The sequence below is a fragment of the Sorex araneus genome, chromosome 1 (assembly GCF_027595985.1).
Source record: "Sorex araneus isolate mSorAra2 chromosome 1, mSorAra2.pri, whole genome shotgun sequence".
Lineage (NCBI taxonomy): Eukaryota > Metazoa > Chordata > Mammalia > Eulipotyphla > Soricidae > Sorex > Sorex araneus.
This window is the reverse complement of record NC_073302.1, coordinates 329,142,901-329,161,097: the sequence shown is the minus strand read 5'-3', so window position 1 is coordinate 329,161,097 and position 18,197 is coordinate 329,142,901. Positions and strand designations below refer to the sequence as shown.

Sequence of the window (18,197 nt, the reverse complement as noted above, 5' to 3'; positions counted from 1 at the left end):
ATGGAGTCAACCTCCTGGTACTTATTTCTACAGTTCTTGGGTGTTAGTCTCCCACTCTGTTATTCTATATACCATAGATGAGTGCAATCTTTCTATGTCTGTCTCTCTCTTTCTGCAGAGTCTTTGTTTTAAATCTTTATAAAGTTTCTTTATTTTTACACCTGTTAGAGACTTAATTGTCACTAATATATGTGTATGTTAAAATACAAAACTAGTACCTCAAAATATTAGTGTATTTGGAAATGGAGTCTGTAAAGAGTAATAGATTATATACAGAGAGAAATAGAGTGAGAGAGAGAGCAAGAGAAAGAGAGAGAGATCATTATTGAGGGCCCAAATCTAAATGACTGGTGTCCCCATTAGAGGCAGCAATGTGGACACAGGTTCACAGAGGGAATATCATATAAAAGAACCAAAAGATCCATACACCAAGGAAAGAGAACTCAGAAAGAACTACTGACACTTGATCTAAAACTTCTAGCCATAGAACATAAAAAAAGATAGCTCTTAGAACTGTGAGAAATACATTTCTGTGCTTTGAGAAACATTAAAGTGTTTAATTTGTTTCTCAAAGCAACATTAAATACTTTAATGTTTCTCAACATTTATCCAATCAGAGCCCCCTTCAGAACTTGTTCCTTTCCAATGGTCCCCCTGAACTTGTTTTGGGCCCTTAGTCTTATAACTCCTCCATTAAAGTGATTTTCATCTTTGTTCCCCTTGGGATATCCTAAAGGCCCACAAGGGGCATAAGAGATCATTGAGACTATACATGAAATGCAGGTATAAGGCATTCAGACCGTGGTATCTGTCATGGTAACTCTTCAAACAAATTTCTCCTTAATTATCATTAGTACTAGCTCTGCCTCATTAGAGGGAATTTTTCTTCTTCATCTTTGAGATCATGCCCACTGAATTCTGGTAAGCAAGTTTCTATCTGCACAAATACCCACACCCGAAACTATTTGTTTTCCCGAGGTATCAGAGATGGTCCCAATGATTGTTTTTCAAGTTGTCTAACAGATAAGCTGTGCAGTCAGCTTTATCCTTCCTCAAAAGACATATTTAGACTGGATTTATGCCTCATTAATGTTATTTTATTAGTCTTCTTTAGAGTAAAACTCTGTCATGAGATTATTAAGAATTGCTCACCCTTTCCATCCACATCCTCTTCTGAGATAAACAAATGCTCCCAAAGCGACCAGAACAAGTGACAGGGCAGCGGTGAAGCTGAGGACTCTGTAGCCAACGCTGTGTCCGGGAGCTGACTTCTCACAGAACTCTCCTCCATATTCCGGCAGGCAGCTGCATTTCTTCAGGTCTCCCTCCACTGTACAGAGGCCCTGCCTGTGACAGAAATCACTGCTGCAGGGCAAATGACTTGTCCTTTGTAAGTCCTTGAGTTGAGTAGAATCATCCTTTGTTTTGGTTTCTGGGTTCTTGCTTTCTCTAGCAGGAACAAGAGGGGTTAGTGTTTTTCTCACAGGATAATTCACCATTTCTGAACCTGAATGTCTAGCGTTGGTGGGCTTGGCAGCTTGGAGAGGTTGGGTGGCTTTGGAAGTCAATCTTTTGTCAGTGGATGCCTTTTTAGGTATCAGCATTAAATGGGATTGATCCGAGTAGGTGCCTATAAAACAAGAAACATGAGTATGGATGCATGAACATATTCTTCCACTAGTGGAAATAAGTATTTCAGTAAATAAGAATTCAGGTGGATTTAACCAGAGAAATGTGAATTTATAGAATCACAGTCACTACCATTACTTTTCTCTTAACAAAAAAAAATATGACTTATAAAAACAACTATGTTTCTTAAGGCATTAAGGATGTTTGCCATTAAGACCAGTGTAGTGAACTATGTGCAAAACAAGTCCCTTAACACCTGTACTATCTCTCTGGCTCCTATCTAATAAGTATGATGATTTCTAACATAGATATTAAAGACCAAACCATTGAATGAAAGACATCATATTAACAATAAAATGTATTGCTTCTACCTTAAGCTGGTATCATAGAAATATATCCATTTCTGAGTTTTTTGGGTCTATAGAGGGAAGCCAACTGAACATTAAATATCCATACCATTTTCCCAACTTACCCAACAGTATACATTAAAGTTAGGGTTAAGTAAGGAACAAAGCCAATGATCTGGCTGAGTCACCTCAATAATGGGAGAAAAAATGAAGTTATCTCAGATTTCTGGGTTCCTTTCAAAACCAGGTGTTGAAGGAGACACATTTTTCACTTATTAATCCCTTTTCTTGGGTCACAAAACAGGCTTTGATCAAAGCCACCTTCATTTATAGGCCACAGAATCAACCTGGGAATCAAACTCAGTTCAGGGAGCACTCCTGGTGGGCTCGGGGACCATATAGGGTGCTGGGGATTGAATATACAAGGGAAGTGCTTTACCCATTATATTTTCTCTCTGGCACCTCAAGCTCATTGCCTTTCCTGTTTAAATGAAAGTGATTAGAATAATTGGTTTTCCACTAGTCAGGTTTTAGGAAGATGATACTTTAAATGAAAAGTCAGTAAGGACTTTTTACTGTAAGACTCCATTTTCAGATCTCCTTACTGTTTATGACCAATTTCAACACCAAGGTCACTCTTTAAATCTATAGCTTTTCAATTCTATAGTTCATAAAATCAGAGCTAACGCTATGAAAGTAGAGTGTGGTAGTGACCGCAAAATTAGGTATTATGGTCATTTAGCTGACCACATAATATCTTTGTAAGAAGGTGCTATTTGTGTCAGTATTTCTATAGCAACTATCTGAGTAGCATTTAAATGATAAATGAAAGCTTTGTAGCTATATCTCAAGGTGAATCAAAAAAAACAAAGAGGGAAAAGTAATAATAAAATAAAGTTAACATTCAGAATAGAATAAAAAAAGTAATGTGGAGTTCATGCCCAATTCAATCAGCTTAATCAATGGCTAAATAAATAGCAGTACTCCTACATTATTAAAAAAATTTCATATTACTATTTAAGAGTCCACAGTGATAACAAGGCAACAAATGTAGAGGGTAAGAACTTGAAGAATACTGCAGTTAGATATTATTAAAAAAAATCATTCGTAGTGACAATAGTAGGTCCTGAGTTACTTACAGTCCATTTCATCAGATTCATCCAGACAGTCAGCTTGACCATCGCAGATTTGCTCCACATAAATGCATTTCTGACCATCTTTACAGGATTGTGATGGTTCGGAGCATCGAATAATTTCCATACATTTTCTTGTATCAGCCAAGTAGTGCCCACTGGGACACTTACAAGTCTGTCCTTCAGGGTGTGGTAAACAGATATGGCTACATCCTCCATTGTCTTTTGAGCAGCTATTACTACCTGTGACCCCCAACCCAAATAAAATATCAAATTATATTAGATCTCAGAAGGATGTTCTGCTAATTTTCTGCAAATTGACTATCAGAATTACAGAACCCAGATGTTTCCCTCAAGTAGATAGCAGCTCAAATTAGTTCCTTTAATTCAACTAGCTACCAAGTTGTTGTTGTTTCTTCGTGGATAAGGATTTAAAGTCCCAGCAGTTCAGAAAAATGACCTGTTAAAAATTTAGGTGATCTGCGCCTAAAGACTTTGATTCCAGAGATGTAACACATTCGGGCATCCAGCGCAGCATCCGATAGCGATGCACTGGGACACCGAACTGGGCTACAACTCTGTGCTGCCGGGGGTGGATTTTTTTTCCTCCCCACCCTGTCTTCCTGCACGGAAAGCAGCAGCCTGGCGGCACCCACGTGGCAGGCGCCATCATCTGTGACTCCAAACCCACAGGTATTCGGTTTTTACTTTTGGGGCTCCCAGGAACTCATGGGAAGGGGGCGTAACCGGCACACCCTCGGCCCAGATAAATCCGGAGCCGCTGAGCGCGAATCGGACCCTCTGCGCCTAAAGACTTTGCTTTTTTTTTTTTTTTTTGCTTTTTGGGTCACACCCAGCGATGCTCAGGGGTTACTCCTGGCTTTGCACTCAGGAATTACTCCTGGCGACGCTTGGGGGACCATATGGGATGCCGGGGATTGAACCCGCGTCGGCCGCGTGCAAGGCAAACGCCCTACCCGCTGTGCTATCGCTCCGACCCCTGCGCCTAAAGACTTTGAATTCAGAGACTTCTTACAGCAATGCACTGGGACTGTGAGCTGGGCTATGTAATTTCTGGCAGAATTTTCCCTGGACTTTATACAGAAATCCAAATCCAAGACTTAACATTTATAATTGTTAGCAATGTGAAACGGTTCCATTTGAACAGGTCTGACTTGGGGGGGAAACTCCAAATAATAACAGTAAGTTTTTGTTGAAATATTGAAGGTTTTTAATGTATCAGCCACCTCTCTGGACTGTGAACTAAGCAAAAGCCCCATGCTGGCCAACGCGGCGTGGCGTACACCATATGAGGCGCAGGAAGGGGGATGAGGGGGGAAAAGAAAAAAAAAGGGAAAAGGAAAAAGGAAAAAAAAAGAGAGAGAGAGAGAGAGTTATGTACTTGTAGCAGTGGGGCTACATATCTCTTCATTTCCAGCAATGAAAAACTAATTATCAAATGTAGTAGGTCTGTCTCTCTTGGTTGGAAACTCCAACAACTATAGTGAGTTTTGTGTTGAATTATGGAATGTAATCAAGGTAAAGAAAAAATGAAGTGAAATTCATTAGTTATACAATAGGGGGTAGAGGGTGGGGGCGGGGGGTATACTGGGGTTTCTGGTGGTGGAATATGGGCACTGGTGAAGGGATGGGTGTTAGAATATTATATAACTGACATATAAACCTGAGAACTTTGTAACTTTCCACATGGTGATTTAATAAAAAGTTTAAAAAAAATTTAAAAAAATAAAATAAAAGTCAGAATGAATATAAAAAAAAAAATTTAGGTGAGCTCTAGCTCATCCAAGACTGCATTGGAAGTTCTCATTTCCCTTTATACCATGTACTCCCCCAGCCCCATGAGAACCAGAAGAATCCTATAAAGCTCTCTTTTGATGGAAACGTGGATACTGTGGTTGCTATTATTCCTCTAATATACCACTGATTAACTCAGACATTTGTAACTTATGAATCTACAAAGCTTTTTTTAAAAAGATCTGAATAATTAAAAGGTTTTACCTTTTGAGATATTCTAGTAATTGTGCTTTCGATATATATGTTGTATAGAAAAGAAACTACAGCTGTATGATAGGGGTCCTCCTGGTTCTCAGAACCTAGTGCAAACTGACATCACTTAGGCAGACATCTATTACACTGAAGAATTCTAAAAACTTTCTCTCCAGAGAAGATAAGACGTCAGGAACTGAGGCACAGCTAACAAGTTTATAGAGTTTAGCTTTCAAAAACAAAAGAACGGGGGCTGGGGGTATGCTTTAATAATAGAATGCATACCTTGAATGTGTGAAGCCATGGGTTCAGTACCATAGAGCAGCATTTCCCTACTATAAATATACTTATTGCACTTGGTAATGGTTAACTATTTGTGCTCATATGGTTGCTATTAACCTCAACAAGAAACTGATGTCATTAGTTACTACTTTGATGATAACCATACCCTCCCAAACATTCAGTTAGGTATTTCATTTGTGTCTATAAAAAAAATAGAGAAAAGCATTGGAGCATCCTCAAATTGACCTGTCTAGGATCCATTAACATCACACTAAATACAAGTGACAATGACCAGAATGGAGTCTAAGGTCACTTTAGATTTAAAGGGATGTTGATTACACCACAGTTGGGATTTAGTCTAAATTAATGAAACTTAAAATATGGTTTAAGTCTGGGCTCGAGCAATAGCACAGTGGGTAGGGTATTTGCCTTGCACGCGGCTGACCCGGGTTCGATTCCCAGCATCCCATATGGTCCCCTGAGCAGTGCCAAAGGTAATTCCTGTGTGCAGAGCCAGGAGTGACCCCAGTGCATCTCTGCATGTGACCCCAAAAGGAAAAAATATATAATTCAAGTCTATCAATGTTACAATACACTTACTACTATCATGATACCTAGATAAGAAGTAGCACTATTTTAAACTAAAAATAATCTCTATATAACTGTAAGTTATATACGTGAGTTATCTAGATACATAGGAATTTTACAGAGAAATATTTTGATATAAAATACAAATATATTTCAAAGAGATATTTCAGGTTGGAACATCCCTACCAGGGAAAATTCACTAGTGTTCATTTTTCATAATTTTAATGCTACTTACCCTGTTGATTAAGTTTACTATAAACTTTTAAATCCATGATCTTTTGGTCTACTTGGAACCACTGGTCTTCCAAAAGTTCCTCCTTGCCATACCAAACTTTTGTGACTTGGGCTGAAACAAAAGTTGATGAACAATCATTAATGAAAATGAAATCTTATTTGAATAAGTTCCTGGACAAAGAACATTGTTCAGGACAAAAACTATCACTTTGTAAGCATAAAAGTCCAGATGGAGTACCAAGAATTATACAGAAATGTCACTCTGTATTCTAAATCTTGTTTCTGGAAAGAAATTCAAAGTAAATAGGAACTTTTTTTTTATCTTCATGATAAAATCAAATGTTAAAAAGTTATGTTAATGAAGGCCACTCAATACCTCTATTGCAAACTACAACACCCCAAAGGAGAGAGAACAAAAGGGAATGCCCTGCAGCAGAGGCAGGGTGGGGTGGTGGGGGTTGGAGTGGGGGTGGTGGGAGAGATACTGGGAACATTAGTAGAGGAGAATGGGCAATGGTGGAGGGATGGGTAAATGATCACTGTATGACTGAAATGCAAACACAAAAGTTCATAAGTTTGTAACTATACCTCACGGTGATTCACTAATAAAAAATTTTTTTAAAAAAGATACTCACTACCCATTCTCCATAATTACCACACCATATTTGATGAGATTCAGACAGTAGGCAACAAATAATAGAGGTAAATATATATATGCATATGTACATATTTTCAAATATATATACACCAAAGTTCACATCACCCAAACTTTGACAACATGTTAGTGATATCCTTAATGACTTCTGCCAAAATAGAACAATCTTCACACTCTTTCCTATACAAACACTTTTTTGTAAGTATGTTCAGCTGTTCTTCATAATAGACAATACAAAATGTATTCTTTCAGTTTGTTTTAGGACAGGGCTTGGGGCTTGGGATGGAAACACCCCAAATTTGGTGTCGGGAAGGTATAATGGTGGTGGGATTGGTGTTTGAATATTAAAAGTAATCAAATATTGTGAACTAACTTATAAAATAAAAAAAACTAAAAAAGAAAAAAAGTTATGTTAAACACACACACACATATATATATATGTACAGACAGATAAAGATAGACAATCGTGATGTGTAATGGTTAAGTGTAGCCCATATAATTGACAGATAATAATGTTCTTAAATGGTTTTTACATAACTTCAGAGGAGCATGTCTGAGTCACTGTGTGTGTGTGTGTGTGTGTAGGTATATAGATAGATAAAGATATGTTTGTGTATTTAAGTAATGGCCAAACCCCTTGGGCACTGCTATCAGGTTATACCTAATGGTTTTCACACCAAATGGGGCTCTGAGGTGACAGTGATGGAACTCAGGGTCTTGCACGTGTGAGGCATGTGCTCTACCACTTGAATTATCTCACCATCACCATTGAAGTATCTTAAAATAGATGGCCAAGTTCTCATCACAGCTATAATTATTTAATATCTCCGGGAAAAGATCTCCCTATTTGTTTTTGCAATTCTGTTATGGTAGGCTAAATTGGCCAATGGACCAGTATTCAGAAATATAAAATACAAATTTATTTCAAATAATAGCTTTCTAAAGTTTTACAAATTCTATACTCTATCCATAAATACTCTCTTGAAGTAATCTGTTTGAATATATTAAAATACCCTTCAGGAACAAAATCATCTTATAATTTCACATGATTTAATTGATTGAGACAAGTACTGCCCTCATTTTATAGCCAGGACAGCTACTAACAGAGCAGTGTGCCACCTAATTCTACTCCCTAGCCCATTTCCCTCTGAAGAATACCATGGTTTCCTCTAATGCAAAGAGCTCCATGGGAAAGCCAAATAATGTCAGGGAGAACAGAATTAGATGCACTTGTGTAAATTATAGTCAAATAGGTTAATGCTTCCGCCCAGGTAATTAGGTGGGGAACATTGCTTAATAGTAAAATAATGGCCTGCCAAAGATCACAGGTTCACTTCAGATGGCCAGGAATAAATGCAGAACACAGAGACAGTCAGATGAAGAATGAGGACCTACCATCACCAGTCGTGGTCCACAACATCTTGCCTCGGCCATATGTAAATAGGTTCAAGTTCTGAATTCCTCTGCGGTCTATTCTGTATCTAGAACCATCTTGACAAATACTCTCTATGAGTCCTTTTGCTAAAAAGGAAGATTTGGTTAATTTAAGATAGGCCAAATAGCTGTACTATGTCCTATAGTAAATGTCTTTATTTCTTAAAGTTCTTTATGTTCTAAAGTCCATGTAGTCATGTCTTTATTTCTTTCATCTGAGTTACACACATATACATATATATGCATATATGTACATATATATACACATATATAAGAGCACACCTGGAGGTCTCAGGGATTACTTCTGCACTCATAGATCATTCCTGCCAGGCTTGGGGAACATAAGTGTACCAAGGATGGAGCCTGACTGGCCATGTATAAGACAAGCGCCTTACCTTCTGTGCCATCTCTCTGGACCCATTTTGTATGTCTTGACTTATCTCCCCCTCCAACAAGACATGGTCAACCATGCTTTCTCTGGATCTCTGTTCATGCATTCTACTTTAATGATGAAAATTACATATGAGTGAAAGTTTTTATCTAAGTTTTCCATTTTAAATCTTCACAAAGGGGCACTTGAATGACTATGGAATATTAAATATTACTCAAGAGGTAGAAATATTCAATTTTCCTGGAAGATGGTATAAAAAATTGTAAATTTGGGCTTGAAAGCTATTTAAAATCATATCTGAAGAGTAGGAGTCAATGTCAGTGTTTTCTGCTGGCCAAGATCCCTCAGACTCACATTTGGGGTTTATGTAATAACTGCTTACCAGTATCAGCCCAGTATATGCGGGTCCCTGAATCTGAGAAGGCCAGGCCTACTGGGGCCTGGGATTTCTGCCACAGCACTTTCCTCCTGCTGCCATCCATAGAGGCACATTCAATACTGGAGTCACGTCTAGCATCATCTTGGGAACCCAGGTCCACAAAACACATGATTGCACTTGATGGGTGGAGTACAACAGATGCTGGGTGGTAAAGATTTTGACTGATCAAGACAATGGGATACTGGCCTTTTGAGGAAGCTACATTGATATGAGGGTTCCTACTGTCAATCCAATATATGTTTCCACTCAACCAATCCAAAGCAAAGTCAATCATGGTTCCCTGCACAGAAAGAATTTTCCTCCAAGAGAGTTTTCCAAATTCTTCAAGCCTCAGAAATTTGATATCACCATTATTCATTTCTGAAAGGTAGAGAGCCTTTTCCTTTATGAGGTAGTCCACTGTTGCAAGCTGGTTCACACTGGTAAAAGGAAGTGCTTGGTGCTCAGGTAATGTTTCCTCTGCTGCTATAGCTTCTAGGTTTTTCAGATAGATCTGTGGAGGGCAGTGGGTGGGGAAAATTAGGTGGATGGTACCAGTTCAGTCTAGTCTAATTTCTCCTCTTAGCTTTACAGTAGTATTAAGAAACTAAGTTTACTTTTTGTATATTATATCTTTTTAAAGAATATAATAGTTATTTCTTTCCCTCCCTGGTGTTTTGCAGGTTCATACCTCTGTTAAAACTACCCTCTCCCTTTATGGCAGCACAGTTTACAATAGCCAGAATCTGGAAAAAACCGAATGCCCAAGAACAGATGACTGGCTAAAAAGACTTTGGTACATCTACACAATGGAATACTATGCAGCTGTTAGAAAGCATGAAGTCATGAAATTTGCATATAAGTGGATCAACATGAAAAGTATCATGTTGAGTGAAATGAGTCAGAAAGAAAGAGACAGACACAGAAAGATTGCACTCATATGTGGAATATAAAGTAGCAGAGAGGTATGAGCTAGCAATGATGCAACCTCTGGCAGAAAGCCCTCTGGACTTAATCACTAAAATACTAAAATAGAGAAATCTAGAACCTCACAGCTGCTACTGTGGCCACACGACCTCATATCTCTTCATTCTCAGCAATGGAAAACAAATTGTCAAATGCTTCCTTTCCAGCAGGTCCGACTCTGGGTGCGGGAGTGGGAAACTCCAAACAATAATAGTGAGTTTTTTTGCTTGTATGTAATAAAAGTAAAGAGAAAGTAAAGTGAAATTTATCAGCTACACAGGTGGGGTGGGGGGCTGAGGGGTGGAAAGGAGGTTCACCGTGGTTCTTGGTGGTGGAATATATGCACTGGTGAAGGGATGGGTGTTCGAGCATTGTGTAACTGAGACCTAAGCCTGAAAGCTTTGTAACTTTCCACATGGTGATTTAATAAAAAATAAATTAGGAAAAAAATTATCAAATGCTTCTTTTCCAGCAGGTCCGACCTTGGCGGGGAGAAACTCCAAACAATAATAGTGAGTTTTTTGTTGAAATATAGAATGTAATCAAAGTAAAGAAAAAGTGAAGTGAAATTTATCAGCTACACAGGTGGGGTGGGAGGGTGGAGGGGAGGTTTACTGTGATTCTTGGTGGTGGAATATGTACACTGGTGAAGGGATGGGTGTTCGAGCATTGTATAATTGAGACTTAAGCCTGAAAGCTTTGTAACTTTACACATGGTTATTCAACAAAATAATAATAATAATAATAATAATAAACTACCCTCTCCTTTCAATGACTCTGTAATCAAGATCTAAAACTGAACAGAATCTTCTACCCCAAAACTTGTTTTGCCATCTTTAAATGCCAAACTTCACCAGTTATCCAGATAGTAGAAGCTTGGATGACTTGCTTGTTACTATCTTCTATCTTTCTATGATTTTAGGAAGAGTTACTCTCACAAAATGTACTTAGGCCCTCAGGTTAAAACCACACTGGGCTTTTGGTATTTGTAATCTACATTATCATCTACTTGCTTGAACAATCAAACAAAATTTTAACTCAAAATTTAACCCAAATTTCACTGTGCTCAGATGTACTAAGAATTTCTTGAGAGAATTTATGTAGTAGTGGATTTCATTTACCATCACTTCATTTGGTCATGATAACTTTCCAACACATAATAAATACTAAGTTGTACACAGGTACCCAAATAACATAGTGTACATGATGCTGATTAGAATAAAGCAATCCCTCCTTACCAATATTAAACTTAATAGGTTTCATTATTCATGGTCTCATTTAAAATTGCATTTGTTAAAAGTTGATGATGTTAAGTGAGGGCTTACTGTATTTGAAGAATATTCTGAGAGAGAGAGAGAGAGCTCCTACTATATATATAGTTACACATACATGGCTTGAAATGCTCAGAATATAAAAGAACGTAACCCAAGTTGCCTGTGAGTGAACCTGAAGAACACTACCTACCTGCATGATAACTGTGGGTAACACCAGGAACAGAAATGCAGCCTCCTCGAGTGGGGCACAGTTGGAGCCGTCATCAGCAAGCAAGAGCCCAACTGGGCAACGACAGCTTCCCTTGGACAGTGGGCTCAGAAGGCACAAGTGAGAACAGCCAGTGTTCAGACAAGGGTTAGAAGACCTGGGCTGTAGCACTTCATGCATTATCTGCAAGGAAAATAGTAGATATCATTCTTAAATCTTTAAAAAGTTCAAATGAATATGTTTTGCTTCTTAGTCCATACAAATGAATATTTCTATGGTTTATTCTTGGGTAGTTCACACATGGAGCTTTTTCAGGGAGAACTAACAGGCTAATTTTGAAAAGCACACAATACACCTTGAGTCCATAAGGTTGGTGAAAACTTTTGATGAGGACAGCTCTGTTCTTGCCTGTTGCCTTCTTCACACGCTGTACTGTTCTTGTTTTAATTTCTGACCAGAAAACTTCATCTTCAAACACAGCAACCGAAAAGGGACTCTGGATCTGTGTTAGCTGCAATATCTAAAATGGTGAAAGTAAGTTTTACACAAGTCATGGGACATTTGATACAAGGAAAATCCCAAGAGGACACTTACACTGATACCAGAACCATCTAGATTAGCAGAACCAATACAGTGAAGCTTGTCATCAGACCAGAATATCTTCCAACTCAACTGGTCCAGAGCTATGCTCGTTGGTCGACCAAGGCCTTGATGGATGAGTGTTTTCCTGCCACCACCATCCATTCCAGCTTGCACTATCTGTGGTTCCTCTCCAATTTCCGCCCAGTACATGAACCTATGAGAGTAGAAGGTAGTTTCAAAGCAAAGTATTACATCACAAACAGTAATATCATTTCAGGTTGTTCTGAAAACACTGGTTCGATTTCCAATTGTTTTTCACTCACAGATATAAACTTGTCTATTCCTTAAGCATGATTGTGACATAGTAAAAAGTTTTCTCAGAAATGTTTTGTGTTTGTATTTTGGGCCATACCCATTAGTGCTCAGGGCTTACTTCTAGCTCTGTGCTCAGGAGTCACTCCTGGCATGACTCAGGGGACCATATGAACTGCTAGGAATCAAATTGGGGTCAGCCACAAACAAGACAAGCACCGTACCTGCTGTACTATGTACTCTGACCCCTCCTCTGAAATTTTAAAGTGATTTTATTAAGTCATTAGTTGAGGGTGACATATCATGATGATTGTATAACAAGCCCAGGAGCACACTGGTCTCTGGCTTCGAAAACATCTAAGAAACTGTCAATGTTTTCAGGGCTACATTGTAGGCTGGTTCCATGGGCTGCTGGCTGCCTTGGGCCTCATTCTCAGCCACAAGCATTTGGCACATCAAAAATAACTGCCAATTTCCTGAGAATGAGCTAATAGATTCCTAGTTGACTGTATTTAAAAGGTGAGAATCAGAAGGAGAGCACCTAACGTTGGGTCTCTTGGAACCCTCACTTTTTCTCTGTCATGTTCTTACAGCAGATACACCACAGAGCTTGACTCTGGTCAGCAAGAAAAATCTCTAAGTTCCAGCTTCTTTGAGAAGAAAAAGACTCCAGGTAGGGTGATCCAGGTTCACCCCCAACACAAAACTCTCTCTCCATCATCACCAAGCACATTATTGTCCACTAACCACTGTTTCTAGTTCTAACTTCTTCCTGTCATTATTTTATTCAGTATAGATTTTCATTTCCCTTCTTCCTTCCCTTTGTGGACATTGCTGAGATCACTGGAGCATGACGCATGTTTGGTTTTGGTGTTCATACACTTGCTTATGTATTTATGGATGGGGCATGGAGACTTGGGGGCTCCAGACTCTTGCCCTGTGCTCACTAAGGGTCACACTAAGTTAGCTAAGGTTTTTATGCACATTCCGGATGTAGAGCTCACTGGGGCCACTGTAGTACCTGAACAAGTGCTTGCTCAGCCACTATTAGCCCATAGTGCTCACACATTTTGTAGTTGTGGTGCTTTCCAGGAGCTACACTCATTTAGCTGTGAGCCAGAGATCTCACTCCCTGCCACAGCACCTAGAGTCCAAGATAGCAAAGCTGTCAGGACTAGACTTGGTGCATGTAAGGTACATTAACGTATAGGATTGAACTCATGGCATTGCACTAGCATAGCAGCTACTTTTAATCTCTGAGCCATCCTCTAGATTCCCTTCCTGCTATTTAAAAGACATTGAAATTGTCTATCATAGGTATATTTTTCTGTTGGCCAGTGTTAAGCACATATCCATCTCACTTGACTAAAATTAAGAACTTTTCCTGTACATTTTTAAGATTACGGGCATGATTGATCCGAATTCCCAGAGATTTAAAGTCAGGTAAAATTCTAGTCACTCACTCTATGTTGAGGGAAGACAACTAAAGAAGAAAAACAAACTAAAATAAGTTGTCCAGATATTCTGACCCTTGCACTTACCCACTTAAGGGATCTAAAACCAAAGATCGTGGTTGATTCAGGTCATCATCCAGGACAATTGTGTACTCAGAGTTTCCTCTCCAAGCAGCAGTCAGTGGAAGCACTGAAATCTGGCCAGCCGACCCATCAATCCAGTAGAGATTCCTCCCAATCCAGTCAACTGCTAGAGAGTCCGCCTTTATCCCTGAAGACAAGAGATCAGTAGACACTTGTACTTACCTAAATGATAACTTTTACTAGTTTTCACTCACAGACTTGCATGCCACATGAACTTATTCTCCAGGATATGTATCTCCACCAATGATAGCATCTTGAAAGTGCACCCTGTTTTATTTGTAGAGGGATAAACCATGACACATGCAGCCCCTGGGCAACTGTATTGAGATGACAATACATCTTTTCTCACCAACTCATAAACTGAGATCCCTTTGATTTGGTCATCAAACCAACCTTCAGGTTGTTAATGAATGATCAAGCATCTTATTTTTCATGCTGTGTGTACTTATTTAGTAAGATCAAGATGAATGTCCATATTTCATTTTGGGGCATACCTTTGATGATAGCCCCCTTTTCCTTTGTGTCCATACTGATCCACTGAATGCTTTCTGTATCAAGATCTGCCCAGAAGACTGTGTGATTCACCAAGTCATAGTCCACAGAGAAAATAATCAGGTTCTTGTCTGTAGTTGCCAGAATATCTTCTTTCAAGCTCCTCAGCCCATAGAGGAATAGGTTAAACTGAATTGCCACAAGCAGGATTGGTTCAGTCCCTGTTGAACAACAAGTGCCAGGGTCTTCCAGAGTTTCAACTCTGAACTCCAGCCCTGCCTAAGGCATCAGAGCACAAAGAATCCATTGCCTTCGCTTGCTGTTTAGGCCATGGTGCCAGCAAGGTAGAACCTAACTGTTCTTCCCATGATGTTATAGTTAAGCCAATTCCCAGTTTGAAGATACTTAGTATAAAGACATCCTCTAAACCTGAAGATGCATTTGGAAGTATATAGGACAAAACAAATGTCTCTTGGAATCTCAGAAACTACTTTCTAACTTTGCGCAAGGCTGATCTGTGGATACAGAGGTTAAGTTCTGATTATTCTTATAATACCTTAAGAGTATACCCTTTCAGATCAAATTCAGCCTGACATTCAGGTATAAGAAGACTGTGGGAACGAGGAAAGTTCTAACTTTTTTCTGAAGACAGAAAACAGACTGAAGCACCTATGACCTGATAGAGAGATTTGTGTGGGTATTCCAGGAAATTGTGAGACTTTCCAGGGTTGAGGAGATAGTCAGAGTTTACCTGTGGCTTTACAGGTGTGGCCATCAGGTTCCAGCAGGTAACCAGGGTGACAGGTTCAGCTGTAGGAGCCCTGGGTGTTAATACAGGTCTGACTACACAGCCAGCCCCCCAACTTCTGACACTCATCCACATCCTTGCAGATTTTTCCACCGCTCTCCAGCTCAAAGCCTGGCTCACAGGTGCACACCTGGAAATATGAAGACCTCCTACAGATAGTACCACACTGGTTACCAAAGGACCTCGCCTTGCTCTAATGCCCTCACATTCCACTCCAACAACTCCAACAGTTCTTTGACCCAACCTCAGTTTGAGTGCAGTCACTCTCCTTCTGAATCTTTGTGAACCTTTGCCCCTTGGCTCCCAAGTTAGCCAAGTTGGCAGTAATCACCTGGAACCACAGTTGCTCAGTGAGAGGAGAGACATGCAGACCTGTTGTGGTGTGACCACGGCCAGCTTTCTTCTGCTTGCCTGTCAGAATCAAGTACACTGTGTTCCACCAACTGGAGTCGAGCATTAGTGAAAAGGCCATTCGCGGCTTCAGAGCAGACCCTGTTCCACCTAGTTCTGTGGAAGGGACTTCCTGAGCGCTAGTGGAGGGGAGGCTACAGTGGGGCAGGTTGGCTGCTGGGCACCTGGAGCTCAGAGGTGGGATGAGAAGGAACACAGTGTGGTCTCTAAAGGCTGGGCAGGAGGGCTGCACAAGACACAGACAGGGATGGAACTAGTTGGGGTTGACCAGGAAAGGCTCTGCCTAGGGAGATGCGGGTGCCAGCCTGGGTCAGCTCCAGCCTAGACACTTGCAGATAAGGAAGCTTCAGACAGCTAAAGAAGGAAGGGGCGCCTTTTACTATCCCCAGCTCTAGGTGACCCCAGCAACTCACAGGTCCACGTGGAGATGGGTAGCAGGAGTGATCGCACTCTTCCTCGAGGCACGATGCCTGCGAGCACTGCTCTCCTTCGTCAGAGCTATCAGCACAGTCCTGGGTCCCGTCACACACCAGGCTGAAGTGGAGGCAGGCGGAGGAGCCACACTGGAACTGGGAACTCGGGCACTTGGTGGGGGCACCTGCGGGAGGAGGGCTTCACCTTCATAGTCTTACCCCCATGCTGGCCCCAACAGGCTTCCCCAGCAAGTCTGCAGAGGGCCCAATCAAAGCACCTCCAAGCTGCTGAAAGAATGGCTTGTGGGGGGGGGGGGGCTGGAGCCATAGCAAAGTGGGTAGGGCATTTGCCTTGCACACAGCTGCCTCGGGTTCAATTCCCAGCATCCCATATGGACCTCCGAGCACTGCCAGGAGTAATTCCTGAGTGCAGAGCCAGGAGTAAGCTTTGTGCATCACCAGGTGTGACCCAAAAAGAAGAAGAAAAAGAGTAGCTTCAGGTCCCTGGCGCCTTTGATTGCTGAGCAGGGTTCTGACCCCCGAGGAAGCAGACACAGGTGCCTCCGTGAGATATTTGCCTTCTCTCCCGGCCCCTGATCCCACTTACATCCAGCCTCATCGCTGTTGTCCCGGCAGTCGCTGTGCCCATCACAGAGCCAGGAGCTGGGCACGCACTGTGCCTGGCTGGCACAAGCCCACTGCCCCAAGCCGCATGGCAGCTCCCCCATGCCGCAGTCCTGAGGAGACAGAAAGGAAGAGAGTCAGTGACACTGGCCGGCAGCGTCAGAAAAGGGGTCTTCGAGGGGGGGGGAGAGGGTGCTGAAGCCATGCTGGTGGTGCTTCAGCGAGGCAGCGGGAGAGGAACAGAAAGCTCAAAAGGAATGCAGGGTAGGGAAGCCTTTCTGTGGCTGGAGTGCAGGTCAGGTAGTCTATGTCTGCAAAAGTGGCTCAAAGCAGGAAGAAAGCCTAAAAGACAATGCATCAGCCAAGCTGGAGCAATAGTACAGTGGGTAGGGTGTTTGCCTTGCACGCGGCTGACCAGAGTTCCATCCTAGGCATCCCATATGGTCCCCTAACCACCACCAGGAGTAATTCCTGAGCGCAAAGCCAGGATTAACCCCTGAGCATTGCTGGGTGTGACAAAAAATAAAACGGGGGCAATACAGCACTCACCAGGTTCAGTCACAAGCACCACACGAGCCACCAAATAGCCCTGGACTCCCCCAGCATCCCTGGGTTGGCCTGGAGATCCCACACACTTTAGGGCCAATGCAGCATGGCCTCCTCATGCCCTGGCATTAACCACTGGCCTGGCTGGCTGCAGATCACCACTGGGGCACCAGGACCAGCTGAGCACTTCCTGGAGGTATCTGCCACTCTCAGTCCCAAATGGAATTTTTTGGCTTTGTTTTGTTTTCTGGACCACACCTATTGATGCTCAGAACTTACACTTGGATCTGTGCTCAGGGATCACTTCTGGTGGGGCTCTGAGGATCATATGGGGTGCTGGGGATTGAACCCAGATCGAATGCATGCAAGACAAGCACCTTACCATCTGTGCTATCACTCTGGCTTTGGAAGGAAATACTTTATCTTATGAAAGTGACCAGTATGAAAATCTTGATTTCATTTACAAACCATAATAAGAAGAGTTTTCTCTAGAAACTTCTCCAGAACCCTTCCCACTATTTCTAAAGCATTTCTCTCCCCCTTACACTTGGTAAAGGCATGGGATACTTGCCCTTAATCGGACTTGGATGCCCATGTCTGATGCAGGATGTACACAAAGAAGGAGGAATCACATAGGTGTCCCTGTTCTGCCTCTAAACATTAAAATCAGATATTCCCAGAATAACTTGGTCTACTGCCCCCTTTTCAGACAAAAAGAATCATTCAGCATTCCTGGCAAATCAACCTTTTCCAAGTAAATAGAAAGTGTTCCCAAGTTAGATCAGAGGCTAGAGTCATCCCCCGCCCCCTCCCCCCATCATGCTAGCAGCCCTTGGGGCCAGTAT

At 41.3% G+C, this 18,197-nt stretch overlaps 1 protein-coding gene across 1 annotated transcript in view; it reads right to left on the bottom strand.

The window, feature by feature from the left end:
• Nucleotides 1-18,197, bottom strand: part of LOC129405560 (low-density lipoprotein receptor-related protein 2-like) — a 67,900-nt gene that overhangs the window by 1,906 nt on the left and 47,797 nt on the right. Inside the window, exons 19-31 of the mRNA XM_055141476.1 lie at nt 16,790-16,919; nt 16,183-16,367; nt 15,302-15,488; nt 14,553-14,739; nt 14,002-14,185; nt 12,161-12,362; nt 11,922-12,086; nt 11,549-11,749; nt 9,083-9,632; nt 8,271-8,396; nt 6,222-6,332; nt 3,116-3,352; nt 1,153-1,630 (exon numbers count right to left, since the gene is read on the bottom strand). Coding sequence (XP_054997451.1) covers nt 1,153-1,630; nt 3,116-3,352; nt 6,222-6,332; nt 8,271-8,396; nt 9,083-9,632; nt 11,549-11,749; nt 11,922-12,086; nt 12,161-12,362; nt 14,002-14,185; nt 14,553-14,739; nt 15,302-15,488; nt 16,183-16,367; nt 16,790-16,919 — 2,943 coding nt within the window. The remainder of the gene's footprint in view (nt 1-1,152; nt 1,631-3,115; nt 3,353-6,221; nt 6,333-8,270; nt 8,397-9,082; nt 9,633-11,548; nt 11,750-11,921; nt 12,087-12,160; nt 12,363-14,001; nt 14,186-14,552; nt 14,740-15,301; nt 15,489-16,182; nt 16,368-16,789; nt 16,920-18,197) is intronic.